Source organism: Ciconia boyciana, chromosome 10 (genome assembly GCF_034638445.1).
Source record: "Ciconia boyciana chromosome 10, ASM3463844v1, whole genome shotgun sequence".
Classification (NCBI taxonomy): domain Eukaryota; kingdom Metazoa; phylum Chordata; class Aves; order Ciconiiformes; family Ciconiidae; genus Ciconia; species Ciconia boyciana.
The window spans coordinates 19,087,231-19,110,010 of NC_132943.1; the positions used below are offsets into that span (position 1 = coordinate 19,087,231).

At 54.1% G+C, this 22,780-nt stretch overlaps 1 protein-coding gene across 2 annotated transcripts in view; it reads left to right on the forward strand.

Moving 5' to 3' along the window:
• The first annotated feature begins 9,093 nt into the window (after positions 1-9,093).
• The window catches only part of LOC140657784 (unconventional myosin-X-like), a 93,942-nt gene continuing 80,255 nt past the window's right edge, over positions 9,094-22,780 (forward strand). The window contains exon 1 of one of the 2 annotated variants that reach the window (XM_072875348.1): positions 9,094-9,243. In XM_072875348.1, coding sequence (XP_072731449.1) covers positions 9,223-9,243 — 21 coding nt within the window. In that variant the 5' untranslated portion in view covers positions 9,094-9,222. The remainder of the gene's footprint in view (positions 9,244-22,780) is intronic. The other variant, XM_072875349.1, reaches the window with a different exon arrangement.

Below are 22,780 nucleotides of genomic sequence, written 5' to 3' on the forward strand. Positions count from 1 at the left end.
CTGCTGCGGGGCCTTGCCGCGCGGTGGAGGCTGCATGGTGCTAGGAACCAGCCCTGCTCTGCCCCGTGCTGGTGGCTGCTGTAGCAGTGATGGTGATGGTGATGGTAATGGTGGCAGGGAGAGGCTGTACCTGCTGCAGTGGAGGTGGACCCACTGCTGGGCGAGCTCCGCCGTGGCCAAGCTCTGGTGAAAGACATCGGGGACCAGGCGCAAGACCTTCACAAAGGGCCCCACGCCGATGAAGCCACGCAGGTCACGCAGGCTCCGGGGGCTGAAGACCCGCTCGCTGAGGGGGCCCCCCTGCAGCAGCAGCCCCCAGTTACGCCGGTGGGCAAAGAGCTGTGCGGCCAGGCGTGGGATGGATGTTGGGGGGGACCGCCGGATGGGGCGGGCAGCCGGCTCCTCATGCATGTACAAGTTCTCGCAGAGTGGGACCACCACCCTGGCGTCAAACCTCTCCTTCAGCGTGCTCAGGTGCTGCAGGTAAGAGGCCAGCCAGCCCACGTAGCTGGCCACGTCAGAGCTGGGCGAGCCGGGCCGGTACCGGGCGAGCCTCTGCAGGTGCTGCCAGCTCTCCACCTGCCCCGAGGGGCTCCGCGGCAGCACCAGCAGCAGCACATGGTACAGGCTGCGCAGGTCGAAGCCCTGCTGGCACCGCTGCACGTGCCTCACGAAGGCGGTGATCTCCCCTTCAAGGGCAGAGTAGAGGGCCTCCATGGGCGGCCACGGCGATGGAGAGGAGGCAGCTGGGATTGCAGGTCACCCACACAGTCCTGGGCTCTGCGTGCACTGGAAAACGCAGCGCACCAGGACGCAATGCATGGGCTGGTGCACGCAGGATTGCTGCAGGGGCTCTGGTTTGGGTCACGCGTGTGGGCTCAGCCAGCAGACAGTGCTACCAAAGGCCGGCGTGCCGCTTTGAAGGATGGGACATCTGGCCAGCTCAGGTGAGTCGGTCCCGGTTGCTCTGCTGGAGAGGAGACGGCGGGCGGGTGGGGAGGAGGGCAACAGGGGGGGCTGGGGTGGGAGGAGTGAGGGAGCTGCAAGGGGTGAGCTCAGAGGGGTACCCCCACTTTTGCAGAACCAGAGAAGGGAGAGGCTGCTGGGTGCTGCCACAGCAGGGAGCACGCTGGACTGCAAAATGCTGGTGTGGTGCAGGGAGAGGAGCGGAGGGGCTGTCTGCAGCCCCAGGGGATGCAGGGTCAGGGGAGAACAGCCTGGGTGCCTGCGGCCCCCCCAGCTGCCCTGGGGCATGCTCTGGGATGGGGCAAGTGTCCTCCTGCTCCCTAGAAGGGGACTCGGTTGTGCTGGACCAGATCTGCACTCTGGCCAGCAGCTTCTCCCACCTCTTTGCTGTTTGAGAAGAGGTTTATCTTTACAAGAGTAAGCAGCCACCCTTGCCTGTCTGGAAAACCAAAAATAGGAGGTCTGTTCCGAAAACTATCAAGTGTCTTATTTTAAACCATTGTGTGTTTAGGCAAACTATTTGGGTTTCTGTTTCTGCCACCGGGGTTCAAGTACGCTCAAGCTTATCTTCTCCGGCTATTTTTATTCTCCACAGCCAGGAGGGGCTGGCACATCTCTGTTGTGAGATACAACTGGCACCCATTCACATCGCTGTGTGGCTGGGAAGTTAAAGAAATTGCTGGCTAAGACCATCCCCACAACAAAATTAGGAACCAGTGCCACCGGCAAAGTTTCCCCTTTCCCCTGTATATCTGGAAGTCCTTGCCTGGACTATGCTGTCTGCTATCCAGGAACTCAAACTTCAGAAAAGTAAATTAAAAAATCCTTTTTCCTCTTCCCAGTGAGGAGGGGCTTGCGAGCCCAACACCTGGGGGGGGCAGGTAAAAATGGCAGGAGGCGGCAGCACGGCACGTTCCTCGCAGTGTGGGCTGGAGGGGGCAAGAGCGGCTTCGGTTGCATTTACCTTCCCCAAGTGTCTGCAAGTGGGTTTGTTTAAGTGTGAGTTGCACCAGTTTGGGGGGAGCAGCGCTGATGCTGAGGGGGAAGATGCCTGCCCGTGAAGCCCCAGAGACCAGCTAGAGATCGGCCCCAGCTCACGGGTGCCAGGGCCCAGCTCGCTGTTGCAGATGCCGAGGACTGCCAGTGAGTACGGCTGAGCACCGGTGACCCAGCACGTCCCTGCTGCAGTGCCAGCCCCATGCTCTCTGCCCCCTTCTGCCCTCCATCCACCTCCCCTCTGCGACACTCAAAGAAGGGACTCACCAGCCCCCGGAGAGGCACCAGGGAGAGGAGAAAAGGCTGAGCTGGGCCCTGCTGCCTGCCAGGGGAGGAACCTGCCCTCCTCGGGCATGGACACAAACCTTCCTCCCCATGGGAACGGCAGGTTTGGACGTGTCCCTCACACCACAGCCAGCCTTTCTCGGAGCCGGCTGCCGGCCCCGTGGGAACTACAGGGGAGAGATGCAGCTTCCTCCAGTCCCTCTCCCTCGCACAGGTCTTTGCAAAGGACACTTGTCTTGCAGGGATGCCTGAATCCTGGGCACGGGGCACTGGCTTGGACACCATATTTCTTCAATACAGGTGAGTACAACTATGCACAGCCCTGAATTCGTCCCAAAGGCTTGTCTGGTCTTGGCAAGAGGGAGGCTCCTCAGCCTTGGGCAGTTCGCTGCCTGCCTGCTGCCTTGTGCTGCTGCCCTGTCCCTTTCAGTGCATCGTCCTTCCAGGGCCCTCCAGCCCTCTGGCTCTCTGAGGTGCCTGTGCTGGGACTGCTCCCCAAAGGAACCCTTAGGATAAGTAAATGGTCTCTCAGGGGAGTGAGAACGGGGAATGGGAGCAAACCCTCTGTCAGAAACCTCTGACAGGGACAGCATCCCTGAAAACAGTGGTCTGACCCCAACAGTTCCCCTTCCACCTCCACCTGGCTGCCCACGGAGTGGGAGCTTTCACCCCGATGTTTCAGCCTCCTCAGCGAGCAAGTCCTGCCTGCTGGGAGAGCTGGCCGGGGCTGTGCCCAGCCCTCTTGCCTGGCACCGGGACCCGTGGGGAAGGAGCCGGGGGCCCCGGGCTGGGACCTCTTCGCTGGGGACAGCACTGGGACACTGCTCCTGTGCCTGTGCAAGGTCCCCCTGTCCAGGTGCACACTTTTGGCTGGGGTGCACCTACCCACGAGCCGCTGCGTCTCGCTGTGCGGAGGTGGCTCACATGAGCTCCCCTGCAGAGAAGGGCAATGCTGCTGTAAGGTCGGGACGGGGAAGGCTCAGCCTGAGCTCCCAAACGTGGCTGGCAAAGCTTTTCCCTGCAGGGAGCAGCAGGGAGGTGGGCTGGCACCCACGGGTGTCCTGCCTTGCTCAGAAGGGGCCATGCAGGAGCCAGAGCAAGGAGAAGTGCTGAGCACCAGCGTTGCACAGCATCCCCCATCGCTCTTGCCACATTGCTCTGCGACCTCCTGGGCCACGGGCTGCCAGATGTGACCTTGCTGCTGAGCAGGACGGACAGGTAATTCCCCTCTGTAGACTTCTGCAGAGAGGGGGAACCTTGTGGTCCCTGCTGTGGGAGCCCAGCTGGATGACTGCCTTCATCTATCAGCCCAGTGTCCCTGGAGGATGTCCCCCCTCCCAGCACGCTGGGTGCAGCAATGTCACCGGGGGTGGGAGAGGCTGGGGAGCAGCCGGCTCCTGCTGTGACAGACTCTCATCCCCAGCAAGGACAGACAGCGAGATGCTAGGGCCGGTTCCTGGTGCTCTGAGCTGGGGCTGCACTCGCTTTTCAGCCCTGAAACGGACCTTGAAACCAGGCACTGTGGCAGACAGGAGGTGTCAGCACAGCCTCGCCTGCTCCCTGAGTTTGCTAACCCAGTAGCCCAGCATTGCGGGTTGCCTCCTGAGGACTTACAAGGGACATGTACACCAAAACAGGGCAGAGATTGGCATTGTTTTGGCTGCAGGTGCACAGTGAGGAGAAGAGCTCTCTCCTTTAGCATAGAAATGATTTTGCAGGCTGAAGCTGCACAGGCAAGATCAGGAAGAGGAAATGTACTGAGCTCCGGCTCACCCATCAGCAGACCTTGGCCACGGTCAAGGAGTAGTGATATGACACCATTTAACCTCCTCGCTTGCTTGCCTGGGTTTATCGTGCAGCCTGAGACAAAGACAGAGAGCTACCCGTGCCTGGTAAAACAGCCCAGTCTGGGAAGCGACTGCACCACAGCTGGCTGACACACTTTCTACAGCATGAATCCTGCAGTAATGGTATCTGTGAGAGAAGCCCTGCTTATACACTCAGTTAAGCAGAATCTGTAAGGCTGTTTGTAACAGAGCCATCTGTGACCTCCACAGCATCACGCCATTAATAGCAAGGCTTGGTCTGGGTCAAACAAAAGCAGGGCAGGCTTAGTAGGAGAGGAAATTAGGTGGATGTGCTTGGCTGGCCTCATCCCCGCGTGTTCCTACTGTAATTATAGCCTTGTGTAGCTCAGCTCTCTTATTCAGTGATCTTGCTGCCAGGACTGCATTTCTCATGACCGAGGTGTAAAAGCCACATGTGGATATGTTTTGGCCCCAAGCAAACCTGCGGCAGCACGAAGGGAGCAGTGGCAGGGGACTTTGGCTTGTCGCTGCAGGGAAACGGACGCTTGGCCCGGGATGTGGCAGGGAAGGGAGGGAAGGGTTGGGCTGAGGGAACAAGACCAAGACCCGTATCTGCAGGGAAAGCTGGAGATACCTGATTATGGGTTTGGTCCGTCCAGCATGGCCAAGTGCAGATGGGGCTGGTAGAAAGTCACAGCTAGAGCTGGCCCCAGTGGTGCAGCTTGGGAGGATGCTTCAGAGGCCATGGGGTGGCACGTGGTGACAGCGAGGTGGATGTTCCCAGCATCCACCCTCTGGGCCCATCTGCTCCAGCTCTCTGCTCTTGTGCTCAGGCTGAAAATGAAGAAGACATCCTGCTTTTTTGATATACAGAGAAAGGGCAGCCCTGGAGGGCATTCCTGTGCCTGGACGGGATAAAAAGCTTTTCCCACTGTGGTCAGACTAAGCAGGGACGCAGCCACCCTTGGCCTGGGCTCTGTAGCGTGCAAAGGCAGCACTCCGTGCTGCAGTGAGACGGGCTCGCTGCTGATGGTGGCTGAAGTGGGATGGGAACCAGGGGGATGCCCAGGACAGATAAACACCTCCCACCCCGCACCGTCCCCCCTTGCAAGGAGGGTTCCCCCTCACACTCCCGCTCTCTGGGGGAGCAGGTGCTGCAGTGCCTGGTGTGACCCTGTGAAAGCCTCTCCAGGCAGCCTTAATCACATTTCTCTGCAGCAGGGACACATCTGGTACAAACATGATCCTGTCCCCAAGGAGCCTGGGCTAATTCCTGCTGCAGAGCCCCAGAGCAGCTCCGGGCAGGGAGAGCTTCGGCGTGGCTTTGATCGCCACCATCCTCACCTTGCAGGGACAGGGCTGGCTTGTGAGCAGCAGGGCAGGAGGGGAGGTCCGCAGCTTCGTGCTGAGTTGGGGCAGTCTGAGCCTGAGCTGGCCTGGCCGGACCCTGCCCTGGTCTGAGCTGTGGCTGGGCTCCCTGCAGGCTGGAAATGGGAGAAGGGAGGAACTGCCCTTTTTTTAAGACAATTTCAAGCAATTGTGAAAGTGGAGCGGGAGGGGGCCAGGGCTGCGGGGACAGCGTGCGCCCTGCTGTGTGTCCCCTTCCCCTCACACGTGTGGTCCACGGCAGGAGAGCGCCTTGGTGTCTGGTGCTCTGCCAGGGCCAGGCCACTCCTGCACAGGAACATGCTTGGTTTTGGGCTGCTGCTTCTCCGTAGTTCTCCCCCCTTTTTGAGAACCCTCTCCTGGCTGCCCTGTGCTTTGGGTAAGAGGGGATTTGGTGGCCCTGGCAAAGCAGCAGGACCTGCCGGTGGGGGCTGCGATGGTGGCGATGCATGGCAGAGCCCGGGTGCCCTCCTACTGCATCTGTGCCTCCCTGTGCCTCCGGCTGGGTCCAAGGTATCCTGCCTCTGCTGCCAGCTCTCCTGAGTGAGATCATCCCAGGGATGACAGTGGAGGAAATCAGTTCCCCACCCTACGAGTGCGGTTCCGATGAGCCATTGGGGAGGTGGTAACCGTGACCGAGGTGTCACAGCTTGTACCCTCGCAGGTGATGGGAGAGCAAGCCTGGCAGATGCTTACTGCCCATGGCAGGGGCACGCTGGCCTGCCTGCCTCCCAGCCGTGTGCCAGACCCGTGGCAGAGAAGGAAATTAGGATATTGTCTGGTGTCCAGGAGCAATTCCTGCCTCGGCTTGTTCCTGCCAGTCCTCTGCCGACCTTCCCTCGGTGTGGAAAGCCCAGCAGGAAGCTGACTCACTGTCTGCTGCTGCCACGGGGCTGGGTGCGGGGCTCCGCTGCCTGCAGCACCAGAGGGCTGCTCCTTTCACGGGTGCAGGAATAGCTCATTGCCCAGACCCCCTGGCACCCGCCCGCCCTGGCTCTCCTCTGCCAGAGCCCAGCTCTCTGCCGACAAGCAGAGGAGAATGGCCATGGCACCTTGGTTTCTGTGCCATCTGCAGCTGGGCTGGCAGGAGGGCTGGGAGCTCACTGGGTTGCTGGCATCGCTGCCGATCACGCGGGCAGTGCCGCTGCACCAGGCTTGGGGGCAGGAGGCAGCCCCGAGGCAGGGAGGGGGGCTGATGGTCTGCAGAGGAGTCCCGGGCTCATCCTGGATGGAGGAGCCCATGCCAGCCCTCGTTGACTGCTTCAGGTTCATCGTGTGGCTGCTGTGGCAGCCAGCCCCAGAGCTGCTGGGGTGGCAGAGGTGAGGTGCCAGACGTGTGGTGGTGGCAGCGTCCGGGTGGCCAGCAACGGTGAGTCAGCACTCGCCTGCTTAGCAAAGCTCTGTGAAGAAGCAGATGGTCATGGCCATTCCTTCCTGGTGAGAAGCACCTAAAGAGATTTAGGAGACAGTTCAGGCATCCCCATTTCCAGCTGGGCTGTATGAATGTAGGACTAGCGATTTAATCCCATAACAGAAAGGAGCAAATATCAGGCATAAGCTTCTTATCAAGATTCTTGCCACCTTTCCTACCAGGCTGATGGAGCACAAAGCTGACAGCATCCGTCACTGCTGCTGCATTTGGGGAATCCAACGTTTATTGCCTAGATAGTTTGGAAAGCTACTTTGTTCTGAGGACCGGTTCGAGCCACCTTCTTCTTCCCTCTTAGAAGGCATCACTCAACAGTAGTGTTAATACTAAAAACCTTGTCTTTTGAAAGGTTGGTTCCTTACCTCGCCCTGGGCTTTCTAAGCCCTGTTAGCCCTGTGCCTCAGGGCCGCAGGGAAGTCTGGCAGGCTGGAACAGCGACTGCTCCCTTACAGCCCAGCACTACGTGTGCTGCATCACTGTCACCGTGCTGGAAACTGCAGCAGTTATGGGCTTAGAAATTTTTTGCATGGTGTGTGTGGAAACACAACCTTGCAGCACGCTCTGGGAACTGATGAACAGGAAAGGGAAAGGGAAAGGGAAAGGGAAAGGGAAAGGGAAAGGGAAAGGGAAAGGGAAAGGGAAAGGGAAAGGGAAACGGAAAGGGAAAGGGAGCTCACAAGGGCCTTGGCCTAGGACACAAGGGTAAGGCCCCGAGTTTATGATGAGTGCATTTGGGTTCCTTGGTGTGTTTGCTGGGAATAGGTTTGCTGCTAGCTTGCCACTTCATTGTCAGATCTCCCTTGACATGCAGCTGTGAGGGTCTTGCCTTGATGGGCAACCCACCCCTGGATGACAGGAACCATGGCCAAACCTTCTCCACTGGAGAAGTCCGGGAGGGGACATCTGGTGCTGGAGATGCCTGCTGGTGGAGACCCTTGGCAGGCAGGCAGAAGAGGTAAAGGAGAGGTGTGCTCCTCAACTTTCCCATGGCGGTGAGGAGCTCCACGGTCCCCTGGTGACCACCCAGAAGGGAGAAGCTGAACAGGCAAAATGGTCTGCAGAAGCAGCAACAGCGGAGGAGGAACTGCCCTCCTATGGGGAGAAGGCTGGCTGTGGCAGAAACAGCCCGATGACAAATGCGTGGCTGCAGAGGGGACTGTCAAGGACAAATCAGTGTTGAGTTGATCTAATCCCCTTTACTAACTGGGTAATTGGCCTTGCGGATAGAAGTATTAGATGTGAGATAAGGACTGTAGTTAGGCTTCTGGCACCGTCTTGCATGATGTTTTCATAAGACAGGGAAAGTGGTGTAGATTAAGGTAATCCAGCGCAAGTACAAAAGAGGTTGGACAGTTATGCCCAGGGTAGCTCTCAGTGACTTGATGTCAAAATGGAAGGACACATGACAGTGACACATATTAGGAAACCTTACCAAAAGGTCCAGATAGTGAAGGCGGAAGAGGCTGGTGGGGCTGGTTGTCACAGGCATCTGTTGCAGTGGCCTAGATGTGATTCTGTCTTGTGGCAGAGGTTGGACAAGATACTGCCACCTCCCTCAGAACCCTGTATCTTTTAAGTAGCTCAAAAAGCACATTACTCACCAAAAAAATCCCAAGCCCCAAAATTCCCCCCCCCCCTTTGTTTGATCTCCTTCTTTCTTTCAGAATAAAGAAATGATTTCTTACTACTGCAAGAAACACCCCTCAGTGTAGGTACTCGTGGAGCGTGATCTGGCCACGCTTTTTTTGACTAACGTCACCCAGCCTGTTGCTCTACGCTAGCTGTTCCAGATCCGAGAGATGTACTTGTGAAGTGCTGTCAGGATTCCTGTTAACGGTCTCTCTCACGGTGTCATGCGGCGCTGACCTGCTGAAGGCACCCTGAACCCAAAATGTTTGTCAGGTGTCCTTCCAAACCCCACGTTGGTTGCTGTGGCTGCACACAGAGGAGGTCCCTCTTCCCCGCGGCATGTCCGTGCGCGGCACCGGCCGCTCGGGCTCCGCCGGCGCCTCCCGCACCCCGCACCCTTCTCAGCAGCCCCCTCTCTCGGTTCCGGCTCCTCCCCAGCCAGCGGGACCAGCTGCCCCGCTCCTCAACGCTCAAGCGCACGCCGAGCCGGCCAGCCCCGCCGCAGCCGCAGGGGCGCAGCGGCCGCGCTCCCCGCGCCCCGGGGCGGAGCGGAGCGGGGCGGGGCGGGGCGGGGCGGAGCGGGGCGGCCCGGCCGCTCCCCGCTGCCCGCGGCCGGCGAGGCGGAGCCAGCGGGGCGCGGGGCCGGCGAGTCGTGCCCGCCCGGCCGCGGCGATGCGGCGCTGAGAGCCGGCCGGCAGCGCTCCCTGCGGGGCGGGACCGCCGATGGACGCCTCTCTCTGCCAGGTGGGCAGCGGCGGGGCCGGGGTCGCGGCGACGGCGGCGGCGGCGGCGGGGCTGCCCCCCCTGCCTGCTCGCCCCTGCCCGGGGACTGGGGCGTGCGGGGGTGCCGGGCGGAGGCCGGCCGGCAGGGTCAGGTCCCGGGGTGGGACGAGCATCGGCGTGCCGTGCCCAGGCTCGGGGCCGCCGGGCGCTGCCGCGGGCCGGCTGCGCCCCTGGAGCCGCGGGATGCTGCGCTCCCCGCGGGGCTCGCCGTCCCCGCTGCCCCTCGCCAGGGCAGTCCCGGCTGCGCTTTTTCTTGAGCGCTGGGATGCGGCGGGGTTTGTCCCCGAGCGCTCCCCAGGCCCAGCGCGGCACCGGGCAGCCCTTGTGAGGAGCTGAAGTGGTTACGGGCGCCAGAGCCCGAGCGATGCGCGGTTCCAGCACTTCAGGCTGAGGGCTGCTTGCAGGAGGAGAGGATTTGTCGCATGATAGTCATGGCTGCCCAGAGACGGCTCGCATGCTGCTTTAATCCCCGGGAGCGACTTAAGCGTCCGGCGCCTGCTCCTGCCTGTGTGTGCATGTCGCAGCTCGGCTCGCCGCACGTGGCACCGGGCCAGAGCCGGGCCGGTGAGGAACCGGGAAGCCTGCAACGGCAGGGAGCCTCCGCCTCAGCCCTCTGCCTCCTCGGTGCCTCTGCCCAGTCACCTTCACGCTGGCAGGCAGAGCGGGCTCCTCCGGAGCCTGAGCCGGGCTCGTACCTGTTAGATCTGGGCTCCGGGCCCGCGCCTGCCTGCCATGCCCTTTCCTTGGGTGTTTACAGCAGCTGTGTGGGGCATTGCGCTGCCCGGGGCGGGGGAAAGTGATGTGCAGCCTTAATGCATGTGGCCCGGTGCCGTGCACACCCCAGACCCCCCAAAATTTTCTCTGCCTCTTTCCTTGCCTGTGCATACACAGGTTTGCAGCCCAGCCTGATGCTGCCATTGGTTGTGAGGGGCAGGTTGGTGCAAGGCTATGGAAGCCCTTGCTGGCCCCATGGGCGACAGCGGGTGCCCATGGCACTGGCAGTGGGCGCGACAGGCACTGTGGGGTGACGGGGCCATCCTGAGGTCTGTGTCTGAGCTCTGAAAGCCTCCTGTTTGGGCCCAGGGGCATCGGACATCCCCCACTCCAACCCCCAGTTGGTTTCCAGGCCATTAAACCCAGTGTCCGGCCCTTGCCGTGTCCTGGGTGCAGCGGGGGAACTGGCAGCCCCCCCAGAGCAGCCCGTTGTTGGTGGGCTGGAGCAGCCGATGGGCTTGGGCCTGCCCCCTCCCCTGTGAAGCACTTTCTTTATCAGAACAGATGTTTTCCCAGATCTGGCCCCAGCAAGGAAGGAGTGGCTGCCCTGGGGGCTGTGCGGCTGGGGCTGCCCTGCAGCGTGGACAGCACATCGCCCAGGATCCTTTCAGCCATTAACTGATTAACCTGCTGCTCCTGGAAGCCTGGGCCGCCTGTATCTAATCAGATGGAGGCCAGGGTTTCCCAAAGGGCCATTTCACCAGAGCCTTTGTGCCCACCCCTCTGTCACGAGGAACCTCCTGGCCTCTTGCAACAGGAGTAGCCACCAAGGAGCCTGAAGCGCCTGATGGGAATGGGAGGCTGGAGAGGGGATGCCTAGAGGTGCGTGTCTCGGCAAGTAGCACCCAGCAGAGAACTGCCTGCTTTGTCCAGCTCCACTTGTCAGGCGTGATTCTGCTGTCATCTGGAGAAACAAGGATTTCCAGGGAAGTGCTGAGGGGCAGACCTGAAGCCAGGGACTCTCTAGGAGTCTTACATCTCTTGTAAATCACGGGCTTAAACCCTGGTGAAGCAAGGTGGCCAAGGCTGGAGAGCTAGGGCGAGCATGCGTGGGAAAGCATCAAGCTTTGCTTTGCAGGAAAGGCAGTGGGGGGGAGGGGGGGGACACGTGGCTTCCCTGGAGCGGGAATGTTTGGCATTTGCTGCACCCCTGCCACTCTTCCTCCTTCTCCATGGGGGGTTCTTGGTGGGAGGGCAACGCCTGAGCAGAAGGGAGTTGCTCCACCTCTTTCTGCTGCAGCAGAAGCCAAGCTTGTCCCAGGGGATGCATGTCATCCCTTACAATGAATAGCATAAACCCCAGCGTGTTGTTGGTCTTGCCTTAGCAGGCTCCCATGCTGTGCTTGCAGCATTTAGATACCATGCTCAGTGATGTGGTCAGTGTCTGGGGTTAGGTGGGGATGCTGTGGGTCTTCCCAGCTTCCCTGGTTCCTCCCTCAGCATGCTGGAGACCAAAGGAGTTCCTATTCTGTGAAGTTTATCTATGATAAGTGGCTTAGTGATGGGTTCGACCTACTTATCATCCTGGCTCTGCCAAGGAGGGAACAATTTTGGCCAGTTGTGTCTGCTTGAGACGGCTGAAGGGCTTCCCACGTGCTGTGCCCTCCTCTGACTGCTGACCCTGGGGACGGTGAGCTGGCGGGTTGCGTGCTGCCGCTGCTCTTCCCCTGCGGCATCCCAGGCGGACCAGATTAGAAAGCCTTCATCCTCAGCAAGTGGTACAGCACAAAGATGTGTGCCTCTGCCATCGGAGGTCTGGTGTGCAGCATGGCTCAGGGATGTGATGGATGATGCCTTTGCTCCAGCTGGCTATGAGCAGAGGAGCCGAGACAGTGCGTGCACTCCGCTGTCTCCTTTCTTGGCTGCTGCAGCAAGTCCTGTGCCCAGACAGGGAGGAGGGGCCCTGGAGGCCAGGGCTGTGGCGCGGTGACGGATGATAGTTTCCCTGCATGTCTGGAGTGTGGGCAGGATGTGGGGTGACACAGAGGATGTGACTCGCTCTCCAATTCCCCCTGAGGAGCAGGAATGTCGTGGCCAGGGTTAAAGGAGACACTTCTCCCATCCCGTCCCTCTCTGCTCTCCAGTTGGAGTGACCAGCTGGCACAGCCCCACGGTCAGCCTGCACTGAGCAGCAGCATCCCGTGGAGTCACAGATGCCGTTCTCCTTCTGCTGATGTGCTACTGGCCTAGAAATGCTGGCATTTTAAGTGTTAAACAGTTTTTCTCATTGCTCTTTTGGTGAAATGCAATGCTTTTCATCTGTGTTGTAAAATAAATCCCCCAAAGTCCTTAAGCTTTCTGACACAGGAAGAGAAAGGCAGGGGGGATCCTGTGCTCATGTCCTGCACGGCTGTGGTGGTCTGAGCTGTCTGCCTTACAGCTTGGCCTGGTCTTCACTTACTGTTCCCCATCCTGCCCTGGCTACAGCCTGTCTCTTCTTTGTGGCCTGGGACATCTGCCATGGAGGTGGGGAGAGGAGCCACTTCCCCCCAGGACATATGCAAACCAGCGGGGAGTCTCAGGGTCAAGTCCATGGAGGAGTACAAGGGCTACCTGAGTTGCCACCATGCATGCATCTGAGCTGCTTTCTTAGCCTCAAACTGAGGTGGGGAGCAAGCAGCTCTGCCAGGTCTCGCCAGGTCTCTTTTGCTCTGGGAGCTTTGCCCTGGCTGTGCGCAGGGGTGCTGACTGCTTGATGCAACTGGGAAGTGCCTGACTACTCCACAAAGCCATCAGCTAGTTTGCAGAGTGTGGCCCTTTGCCGGCGACGTGATACTCAGCTGTACATGCTGTCCTCCAGGTGTCTGATGGCTCCTTAGTCCTGGTGTAAACTCGTGTGTAAGCATTCACAGCCAGAGTACATTGGTAAGGAGAAGAGCTGAAGGCACTTGTCTGCGAATGCATCTTTGCAGTGTGGAGCCTGCTTCCTGCAGGAGGTACAGGGCTGGTCTGGTTTTTGGTTGCAGATACGATTCTCACCAGCTTTGAGCTCTCAGTTGAAGCTGCCTGGCTGCATCATTCAGAGATCAGTGTCCCCAGGGAGCCCAGCTTGTGCTGGGTGGGGAGGGCTCATACATGGCATCCTGGACTGGATTTCTCAACAGCTTGGTTTGCCCTCCCCACGCTCCCTGCGGTTGGGAGAAGGTGGAGTTCCTGTGAGAGAGAAGCATGGCCGGATGCCCTGGAGAATCCTTCCAGAGACTCCTGTCTGAGATGAGGGAAATGGTTCAGCTGACTTGGATGACGCTGACCATGAGTGATGTGCTGTCTTTCCAGATAACAGTGAGCTGAGTGCCCGTGTGTTGATAACCCTTGGCTTAGGAAAATGCCATATTGGAAAGAAACGGTAGATAGAGTGTTGTCTTCTTCAGCAGTGGGGCTGTTCCAGGAAGGAGTATTCCCACCAAGCCTCTCTCCTCCCCTGAGGACCATGTGCTTCGCCGACTTCCCCTGACGACCTCTTCTTAGTTTACCAAGAATATTGTGACCTCTTAGGAAAGAGGATCTGGAGAGATTGGGAAGAGACAGAGAAATGCTATTACATCCATGCTGTGTACGTAATGCGCTCTGAGTCAATACCAAACAGAGCAACCCCTCTCTGTTTAAGTAGTCTGTGTAGTTCAGCTAAAGAGAACTACCGCTGTCCTTGAAGGTATGCATGGGGCTGGTGTAGCATGGATGTTTCTACATGCAGAATCCTCCATCCCAGCTGCATCTCCCCAAAACCGTTCAGAGCAATAAAGAGGCAGACATAGGGCAAAAGGGCCCGGCTGCCCTGTTCTGAAGCAGCAGTTGTAGGGAAGAAAGCTCTTGTGCCAAAGGTGACATGAAGAAGTGTCTGGCGGAAGGGAGGGAGTCCTGTTAGCTCCCTCCTTAGGGCATGTGTCTGGAGCCAGGCTGCGTGAGCTGCGACCTTGTCAGATCCTATCAGCGGCGCGAGGGTGGGCTGGCTCAGGCGCTGGATGGGAGCCCCCATGTGAAGGGAACTGGGTCTCCCTGGGCCAGCCCCATTGCTGCCTCCAAAACCATATTGTACCGCTCTTGTTTTGCTCCTTGCCTCACTTTTTTTTAACATAATAATCACAAATGTTCCGCAATTTCTTATTTAAGGAGAATGTGTGAGCTATTTAAATATGATCATTAAGACTGAAACTTCTGCGAGTCTGGGTTTCCTGGTTATCCTCTAGTTACCCTAAGCTCTGCAGTTCTGTCTCTTCATTTCCATCTGAGATTGCAGACAGTTCAGCAGTGCTGTAGAGCGAGTCCCAGGAAAAACACCTCCAGAGGGCCTGTCTGCCATGCACGGTTGGCACAGCGTCTGGGGACTCTTTGGTCCTGTCGTTATAAATGCAATAATTATCGTCACAACTGAACCAGTGGTGGGGCCTCTCGTAGATACAGTGATCAGCGTGTTTGATGAGAAGGTGGAAATTCGGGTTAGGACCAGGGCTATGTGTTAGTTCTGTTTATTCCTGCTACCTGTGTCTTGAGCCAATGATGATTTGGCTGAATCACACTTTCTGGAAAGGCTTCTTATTTCTGGAGGATCCCCTGCTTTTTGCAGTTTCTTCAAGTGCTTACACAACCTTGTTTTAAAATAAACCCTGCTTCATTTCTAAAGTGTCTGGCAGCTCCATCCATTTTTGGGTCCTACTTTTCTTCTGCTTCATGAGAGTTGTTTCGTCCCAAATAACTTCTCTGTCTGCAAGAAATCATTCTCTGGCACCAGGTTGCCGACAAAGGTGAGGCAGCAGGTAGCAGAGCAGTGGTCTCGGTACTGCTGGCAGCAGCGTCCTCTCAGCAGGGTTGAGTTAGTTGAGTATGCAGGGACCGAGGTGAGGTTCGCAGCTCATGCTGGGCCACATGCTGCTGTGATCCCCCTGCTGTCAGTGTCTGGGGTAGATAGGGCAGCCCTAGCTCTGGCAAATCTACATAATGACAATAACATTTTCACAAGTACTTTTGCATTACAAGGGATCTTTCTGAATAACGAAAATGACTTGAGTTTTTTAGATTTTCTCTGGAAGGGTTCTTTCTTACACCTCAAAGCATAAGTAAGCAGTAAACTTCCTTGCTCCTGTTTATACATCCCAGACACGCATATGCTCTTGTTGCAACCGAATGTCCTGGGAGTTTCTGTTCAGCAATTTGCAATCCTCTTTGGGTCTGTGACTTTCCAGAAGACATTCCTCCGTTTGAAGTGCTCCTTGCATTCCTCCTCCCCTGAAGCTGACCTTTCAGTTTGGCTGTATTTTAATCCTGTTTTGTTCAAACAAGCAGGCTGTGGAATCCACACTGCTCTGATGGTCTCATCCTTGTGGGTACTTACTGATCTACCAGATGTTGGCATCTGCTGGTACTGTCAGCGCCATTTTTGATTTTTTGATTTTAGGTCCTCGATGAGAATACAAAATAGTACTGACCCTGTCTCTGCAGAGGTTTGTTAGGAACTCCCTCAATTAGTCATGTTTTTCCCCATTTATAACAACTGTTTTGAGATCCCTTTGCTGCTGTTTGCTCTTCAAGGGCTGACTTTTATCAGAATACTGTGTTCTACATGAGCAATGCCCTGAGAGTCTATTACTGTCCTGTTTATCTCCTATGCTTGGTTGCTAATCAAAGAACAAAGAAGTCTTTTTGACTAGACTTCTTTCCACATGTTGCCTGGCAGGGGACAATAATTAAAGCTAGAGTATCTTTAAATTGGAAAAGCTGCGGGCAAAACCTCTGTATTTTCCCTGGGGCTGTCAGACTAGGCAACCCGTGGTTACTTGGGATAATTCTGCTATCACCCTCATTTAGGCTCTGACCCTTCCAGTCTCTTGGAATTTCCTCAGCGTTACACAGGCTTATAAAAAATGAGTATCAGCTGGTGAGAAACTTTATTGGACAGATCTCTGGGAACTCTTGGACCTGTTGATTTTTAAAATGTTTTACATCCTTTCCATTTACTAATATGGGAAAGCACTTCAGCATCTCAGTGTGATGCAAGAGGGGTACTTTCCAGGGATGTTTATTAAAAACGTATTCATGTCTCCATTGTTATTCACAATGCTATCATCCCCAGCTAGTAGCCGGATGCTGTTACTAGCACCTGGCTTTGTTCCCAATGATTTTAGAAGAGAAAATAGTGAAACAGGGACTCTACTGTCTTTACTGTCTCCCAGCTGCTTACTCACGTGGGCTTTCCCCCATTTTTCCCCACTTTCACTCTTATTTCAGGTTGGCTGACAGTGCATCCCAGCTCAGAGGCACTCCACTTGCTTGCTATGTGGTGTTTGAGGGAAAGACACTGAGGACAATCGAACACTAGGAAAATGTCTTACATGAAGAGTTTGAAAAACCTGAGTATACTTTATTAGTGAAATGACAAATAGGGGGAGACATGGCAAAAGAGCAGAAAATAATGGATGAGACAGAGAAGGTGGATTGGATTCCTCTGTTCCTCCACCTCTGACTGCAAGAAAAAGGGATTTTCTGCTTCACAGGGATGAGACTGATTGATTAAAAAGTGTACTTTTCCATATAATGTTTGAGAACTCCACATGGCAGGGAATTATTGAAGTCAAGGGTGTGGCAAGATGCAAAAAGGTACTGGAAATAATCCCAAATTATGCATAATAAACACTGCAGAAGAAATACTCAGGGCTTTCATCTGACATTTTTACAAAATGCATTGCATAGTGGCTGCTCGGAGACAGGATGCTGGAGCTGGCTTCCCTGTGGTAGACTGCTGTATCCTCATGGCTTCCGAGGCCCTGAATTCTCCTCTGTGGACCTTGAATGCCACTCAGCTGTCCATCAGCCCAGCTTCAGCCTTGAAGCCATTGCCTGAATCTGAGAGAGGGAGGGAGCTGCAAGGAAGCTGCCTTGCTATATATTTGGGGGCAAGAGGGAGAGGAGACCTAAAGCAGTGGCCGTGTTGGGGGATGGGCAGGGACAACTCTTCGCTTGCTCAGTTTGCAGCAGCTAGCTGACCAGTGAAAGCTTTGCTGGGGCCAGGCCAGGCTGGGCTTCTGCGTGTGCAACGTTGTCTCCTTCTCCTCAGGGCTTCTACAGAGAAGATGTGGGAAAGCTGACATTGCTGAGATGTGTCGGGGATGTTCAGAGGCAGGGAATATGTATCTGTAGCTATCCAGGCTCTGTGAGTAACATATTCTATGGAATGACTTGTTTTAATTGAAGTTTTAGGTGGAGAAGAGCTAGTAGAGAAAGCATGGAAGTGGTTCTGGGCAGCTCCACTGTGTTTTATGGACTGAACTTTAGTATGCCTTGTCAAGGATGGTGAGAAGGTCCCTGGTGGTTGCAAACTCTGTAGGACTATTGCTACACCTGAGGAGGGCAGTGACTCCATTGCCCATGGTGGAATTGCAGGGGGCAGCTCATCCCAAACTGAGCCTGGAGAGAGCTTGCAGTGAAGTCTGGAAGGATGCACACCTGCCGCCGCCTCCTCTCTGTGCACCTTGTGCTCATGGCAAAGGGCAGCACTGAAGCATGGGAGAACAGTTGGGTGTTCGCTCCCTCCAGTCTCATAGTGAGGAGCTGGTGTGGTTGCTGTAGTGGGTAGTTGCTCCTTTGAGAGGAGCAAGAATTACCTTCAAGGACCCGGCATTTCCTGGGGGATATCTGAAGCTGGGAGATGTGCAGGAGAGTGGGGAGAAGAGAAGCTGTGCAGCAGCCAAACTGGGGGAGGAGAGAGGAACAGAACAGATGGGAGGGGGAGGCGAAAGAGGGGTGGGAAGCAGTGCACATATATCAGTGACCAGAAGTGACAAACTGCTCTCAGATTAGATTATTTAAAATGCACAAACCTTTTCCTGATACTGCTGTTCCGCAGAGCTGCTGGCAGACTGAGGGCTTTGCTCTTTAATTAGTAAGGAATGGGGCTGCTAATTGGCAGAACCAGTCTGAGTCATGGGCTCAGCCTGGGCTGCAGCTTGGAGCAGCAGGACCCACGGCTGCAGCTTTGTGCTTGGCTCCATGAGCTGTGCTGGCTTGCAGAGGCTGCCTCGGCTCAGTGGGCTACTGTGTGGGGAGCACAGGACCTTCCTGGGTGAAATCCAGTCCCTTTTTGCTCTGCAGCATGTCATCCTTGTGCCTTACAAGAAGTAGACTTTTGTGTCTGTTATCCCCGCTGCTGTTGCAGGTATTGTCCCTCTTCCCGGCTGCTCTGTGCTGGCTGCTGCCAGCTCAGCTGTTCTTGCTTCTGTCTCTCTCTTACCTGTGGCCTGCTGGGTTGCCCCCTCCCATCCAGCAGCTGGTCCAGGCTTTGCTGATCAGATATAACCCAGGGACTGGCTGTATGATTGCATTTCAGCCTGACATCAGAAAAACAGCAAGTTTGCATTCCTTCCCATATGGGTCTAGGGTGTCAGGGACTCCCCCTCCCCACCAATATTGTATCCATTAGCTAAGTTTCTTTATATCTGTCCTATCACTTATTCATGATCATCTAGATCAATCTGTTGAAAAGTGCATTTATTGAAACCTGATCCTGGCTTTGTCTGGATTGCAAGGGCCTTTCTAGCCCAATCTCTGCTGTGTGGTTTACAACCACAAAGCCCATTGAGGCTGGGAAGAGAGCTGGCTTAGCACAATGCTGCTTCCAAGCCTAGGAGTGTATGGATCCATCGCCAGGAAAAACACAAGGCTTGGATGTGTAATACCCATTGAACAGCCTCCGTGTGCCAGGAGGATGAAGGTATGTATACACACAGTACTTGTAGCTGAAAAACTTACAGCAGCCACAGACATTTTTTTGACTTGGACCTACAGTGCAGAGGCATCAGTTTTTGAGACATCCTTGCCCCTTGCAGAATGGCTGCAGCAGTGATAGTTACCCAAACCAAGGCACTGCAAGAGCCTCTTGTAGTATTTTCTTTGCAGGTTGATCTGGAGCCTGAGAATTATGTTCACTCACAAAGAAAACATCACAAAAACCTGCCATAACGGGAACAGAGTGAACAATTGTGTCCATGTTTCATACACTGGAAGGTGTCTTCCAACCAAAAGCACTTTTCCTCTCTGAATAACTCCTGAAGGGAAAATTGATGCACCCATCATGGTTGTAGCCCCTGCCAAGCACGTTACTCTTGAGAGTTGTGCAGGTTTGTGCACAAGGAGGAATGGGACATGTGAGTGCTGTCAGAGAGAGGCAGCACCGCTGTCTCCTCAAATCCTGTACAGCTGGGGCAGCTCATTCTCTCCTGCACCTGGGAAGAAGCCATTTCCAGAAAAGAGGAGGTCCTGGGGAAACATGAAGATTCAAGGGTAGTCTGGGCTACACAAATAAGAGGAGAGCAGGATATGATTACTTGTTTCTGAAGTGTGGCACAGTTGCACATGTCACAAATGTGGCTTGCTGACGTCAATCCCCGAACGTTTCTCCTGCTGGTCTGGGAGGCTGTGGAGAGGCAAAGGCACCTGCAGGTACAGAGTTCTGTGTCTTGTCCTCTGGAGCTTACCCTGCCTTCAGCAGCTGGATAGCTGATGAGGATGGTGCACCTGCTGATAGCTACACACTCTGCTTTAATGCTTTGCTTCTGCAGTCAGGGTTGTGCCCTGCTTGTCTGCCTCTATGTCCTTTCCCTGGGGTACACGTACAAGGTCTCCCTTGTCCTTTCCCTGGGGTACACGTACAAGATCTCCCTTATCCTTTCCCTGCCGACACAGTATGCTGCATCTGCTGGGATGCAGATACAGGCGTGTGAATGCAAGAGATAACTCCTGGTATCAGTCACTCTAAAAAAGGCACAGAAAGCCAAAGAAATCTGTGGCATCAGTTGATTTCTTGATATCGTGGATACCAGGAAATGTTATTTATTTCCAAGTCTAGGACCCCAAAGCACTAGGTGTTAAGTGAACAGAGAAAAAAGACATCTTAGAGTTTACTGTCCACAGTGGAAGCCAGCATGGTGTGAGAGTGAGGCATTACTGATGAAACAGTACTCTTGGTATGCAAGCAACTTTATTTTTTAAATTAAAACCCCATGTTATGGGATCAGTTTTCAGGATTGTGCTTTGCTATGCACTTTGTGGCAAGGCCAGTTCATGGACAGATTGTCACATAGGAATGAGGATGCTGGTCTCTGAGAATTTGTTTAACATCGGAGTGACCTACCCTTGATACAGGAACTTTGGTACATTACTATTTTATTCTTTCTTTCTGTACCTGCTGTTGTTGCTCCACTTAAAAACAAAACAACCCCCCTAATAAGCTCCTAGTTAAAAGAAGAATTGGGACGGGATGAGCTATTTTCATTACATAAGGGGCTCAAGTTAACTGTATCATCAGTGTTCAGCCAGCTTTATTCGATGGAAAGCGGTTACACAAAATCATCACTCTGCTGTTCCTTAGCTGTCTTTTAAGGTGTTCTCTTCAAATCAGTGACTGCTTGTTGCTTCATTTTGTTAAACCGTTTTGTCTCTGGATGTGGGTGAGACCTTCTATATCTTGGTTTGAAAACTGAAGGGTTCTTACTCTTGTGCTTGGAGAGCAGGGGTGTTCCCATCGTCTGTGGTGCCTGTGGGAGCGGGGACCCACCAGCGCTGGCAGGTCACTGCTCTGCAGCGCTGGGCCATGCTCTGCTTGCTGCCCTTGCTTCTCCCATGGAAGTTCAGCCTTGCTGCCTGTCAGTTCTTGGAAGTTTTCTGCTCAATTTAATCCTTTCAACTGATCAATGAAATGTGTGGTATTGGGGGAGAGGGGAGTGATGTGAGGGCAGTCTCTTTGGTGTCACCATCTGTTTCTGCATTTAGTCAAGGCTCCGTGGGGAATTTCATGTTTAGAAAAAAGGGCTGATGGAAGGAGATGCACTAAAACAAACTTGGCCTTTCAGGAAATGGGGGCTATGCTGGGCAGAAGTTACAATAATTATTTGCTCTGTGGTTCCTATTCTGGCTGTCTTAGCATGATGTTCCTTTTGGAAACAACATAAACGGGTGCAGTTACTCTACTGGGCAGAGGAAATTGCTGTTGTAAAAACAGCTACAACATCAAAGTAAACTGAAGTAAGTAGTTCTGGGCAGCTGAAATGCCACAGTGCCTGGGAGTTTCATCGTGTTGCCTTCCACTCCTTAGCAGCACACAGAAGGATCTGCCATAAGTCTGTAGGAAATGGTGCAATATTGTACAAAAGAGGTCTCCTTTCGGGAGTATTTGTTACTACTTTTGCACATGGACTTCTGCTGGGAAAGGGGGCTGGGTCAGTCTGGACTTTCTGATAATTTCTAGGTGTTGAAGATACCAGAGGGATCTCATTGTCCGTCTCCCTTCTTTTCCCCTCTAAATGGTACCTAATAAATAACAGTGTTCATGCCCATGGAGTGTCTCTTGTGTGTCAGATTATCAACTGCCTCTATCTCAAAACTAATTTCCGAGCTCAGGGAGTGGAAAGTGTGTGTAACCCTGGTCTGCAGGGGCAGACCGCATAGGGTTCTGTGAGCATGGCACGCTCCTAATGCTGGGGTGTATGTGCGTGCCATGGCATCGGGGTGCGGTGTGTGTGGGAGGGTGCAGGCCTGGCTCCTGATGAAACTGCACTTGCCTGCCTGCAGGCTCTCTTCTATGTGCTCCTGGGTTACTGGTGTCTGAAGGTATTGAAATGCACTGTTGGGAATGAGTGTTAACGGTAAGTGTATTGGAAAAGGTTTTCTTTCATCCCACCGTTGGGAACTCCAGACACAACTTTGCTGCTTTGTGACTCTTTGCTCTTGATACCATGATGGTAGTAAGAGCCTTTGGTCAAAATAGCATAAAGATCTTTTGGTAACACATATCGTTCTTCATATGCTTGTGCGGAATCATCAGAATGTGATTTGGGAAATGACTGATTTCTCAACAGCAATGCCTTGCCCAAATGCCTCAGGACACTTTGTCTCAAGCATCAAGAGTTTCAGAAAATGGAAGAGGATGTCATGAAGAGCTCTAATATAGTTCCTCAAAATCTGTATTCAATGCATTGCTTACCAGCACTCTGGGATCTTGAAACTTGAATCTGCAATGTAAGAAAACATTTCTTTCTATTGCTATTGCTCACTGGCCATGAAGGTGATCTTCACATACCGTCCTTGGGTTTAGGTACTGACCAGGTGCACTGGTGCTTTTTATTCACTTGGTGAGGGGAAATTAATCTGCCTGCTGTGGAAACTCTAGAGCAGAACACAGCAGCAAAAGTAGAATTATGTAGGCCTTTTTAAATGTCATTAAAACCAGTTCCTTTATTGGGAGGACTGGAGGTTGGCCAATAGACCTATCTTCTACAGTAAAGAAAGTCCAGGGTACTAAAGTGTTTAAAGTGACTGAAGTAGTTTAAAAAAACTCACCTAAACTAAAATAAATCATTAAAAATAGAATTAGTGTTCCACATTCTGGATAATGTAATATAGAAATACTATTGCATCTCTTCAGACATAATAAGCCTATAAGCAAAGAGCTAATGGTGCTGACGGGTTTAAGAGGATAGGAAGGGCTTTTATAATCAATAACTTAGGGGCAGAAAACAAATTAGGAAGAAAGTAGGTCTGTGAATCAATGAAAAGCAGGATGACCTTAATGTTACTCAACAGTTCAGCACTTTGGCTTTTTCTCAATACTTATCTAAGCAAAGTGTATGTGATTTCTGTGGAAAGACATGGAAGAGATTAGTTTGCAATAACTGAAATGCAGTGCGACATTATGCCTAATTCTGCATAATTGCAGATCATGCTCTCCCTGATTTGCCTT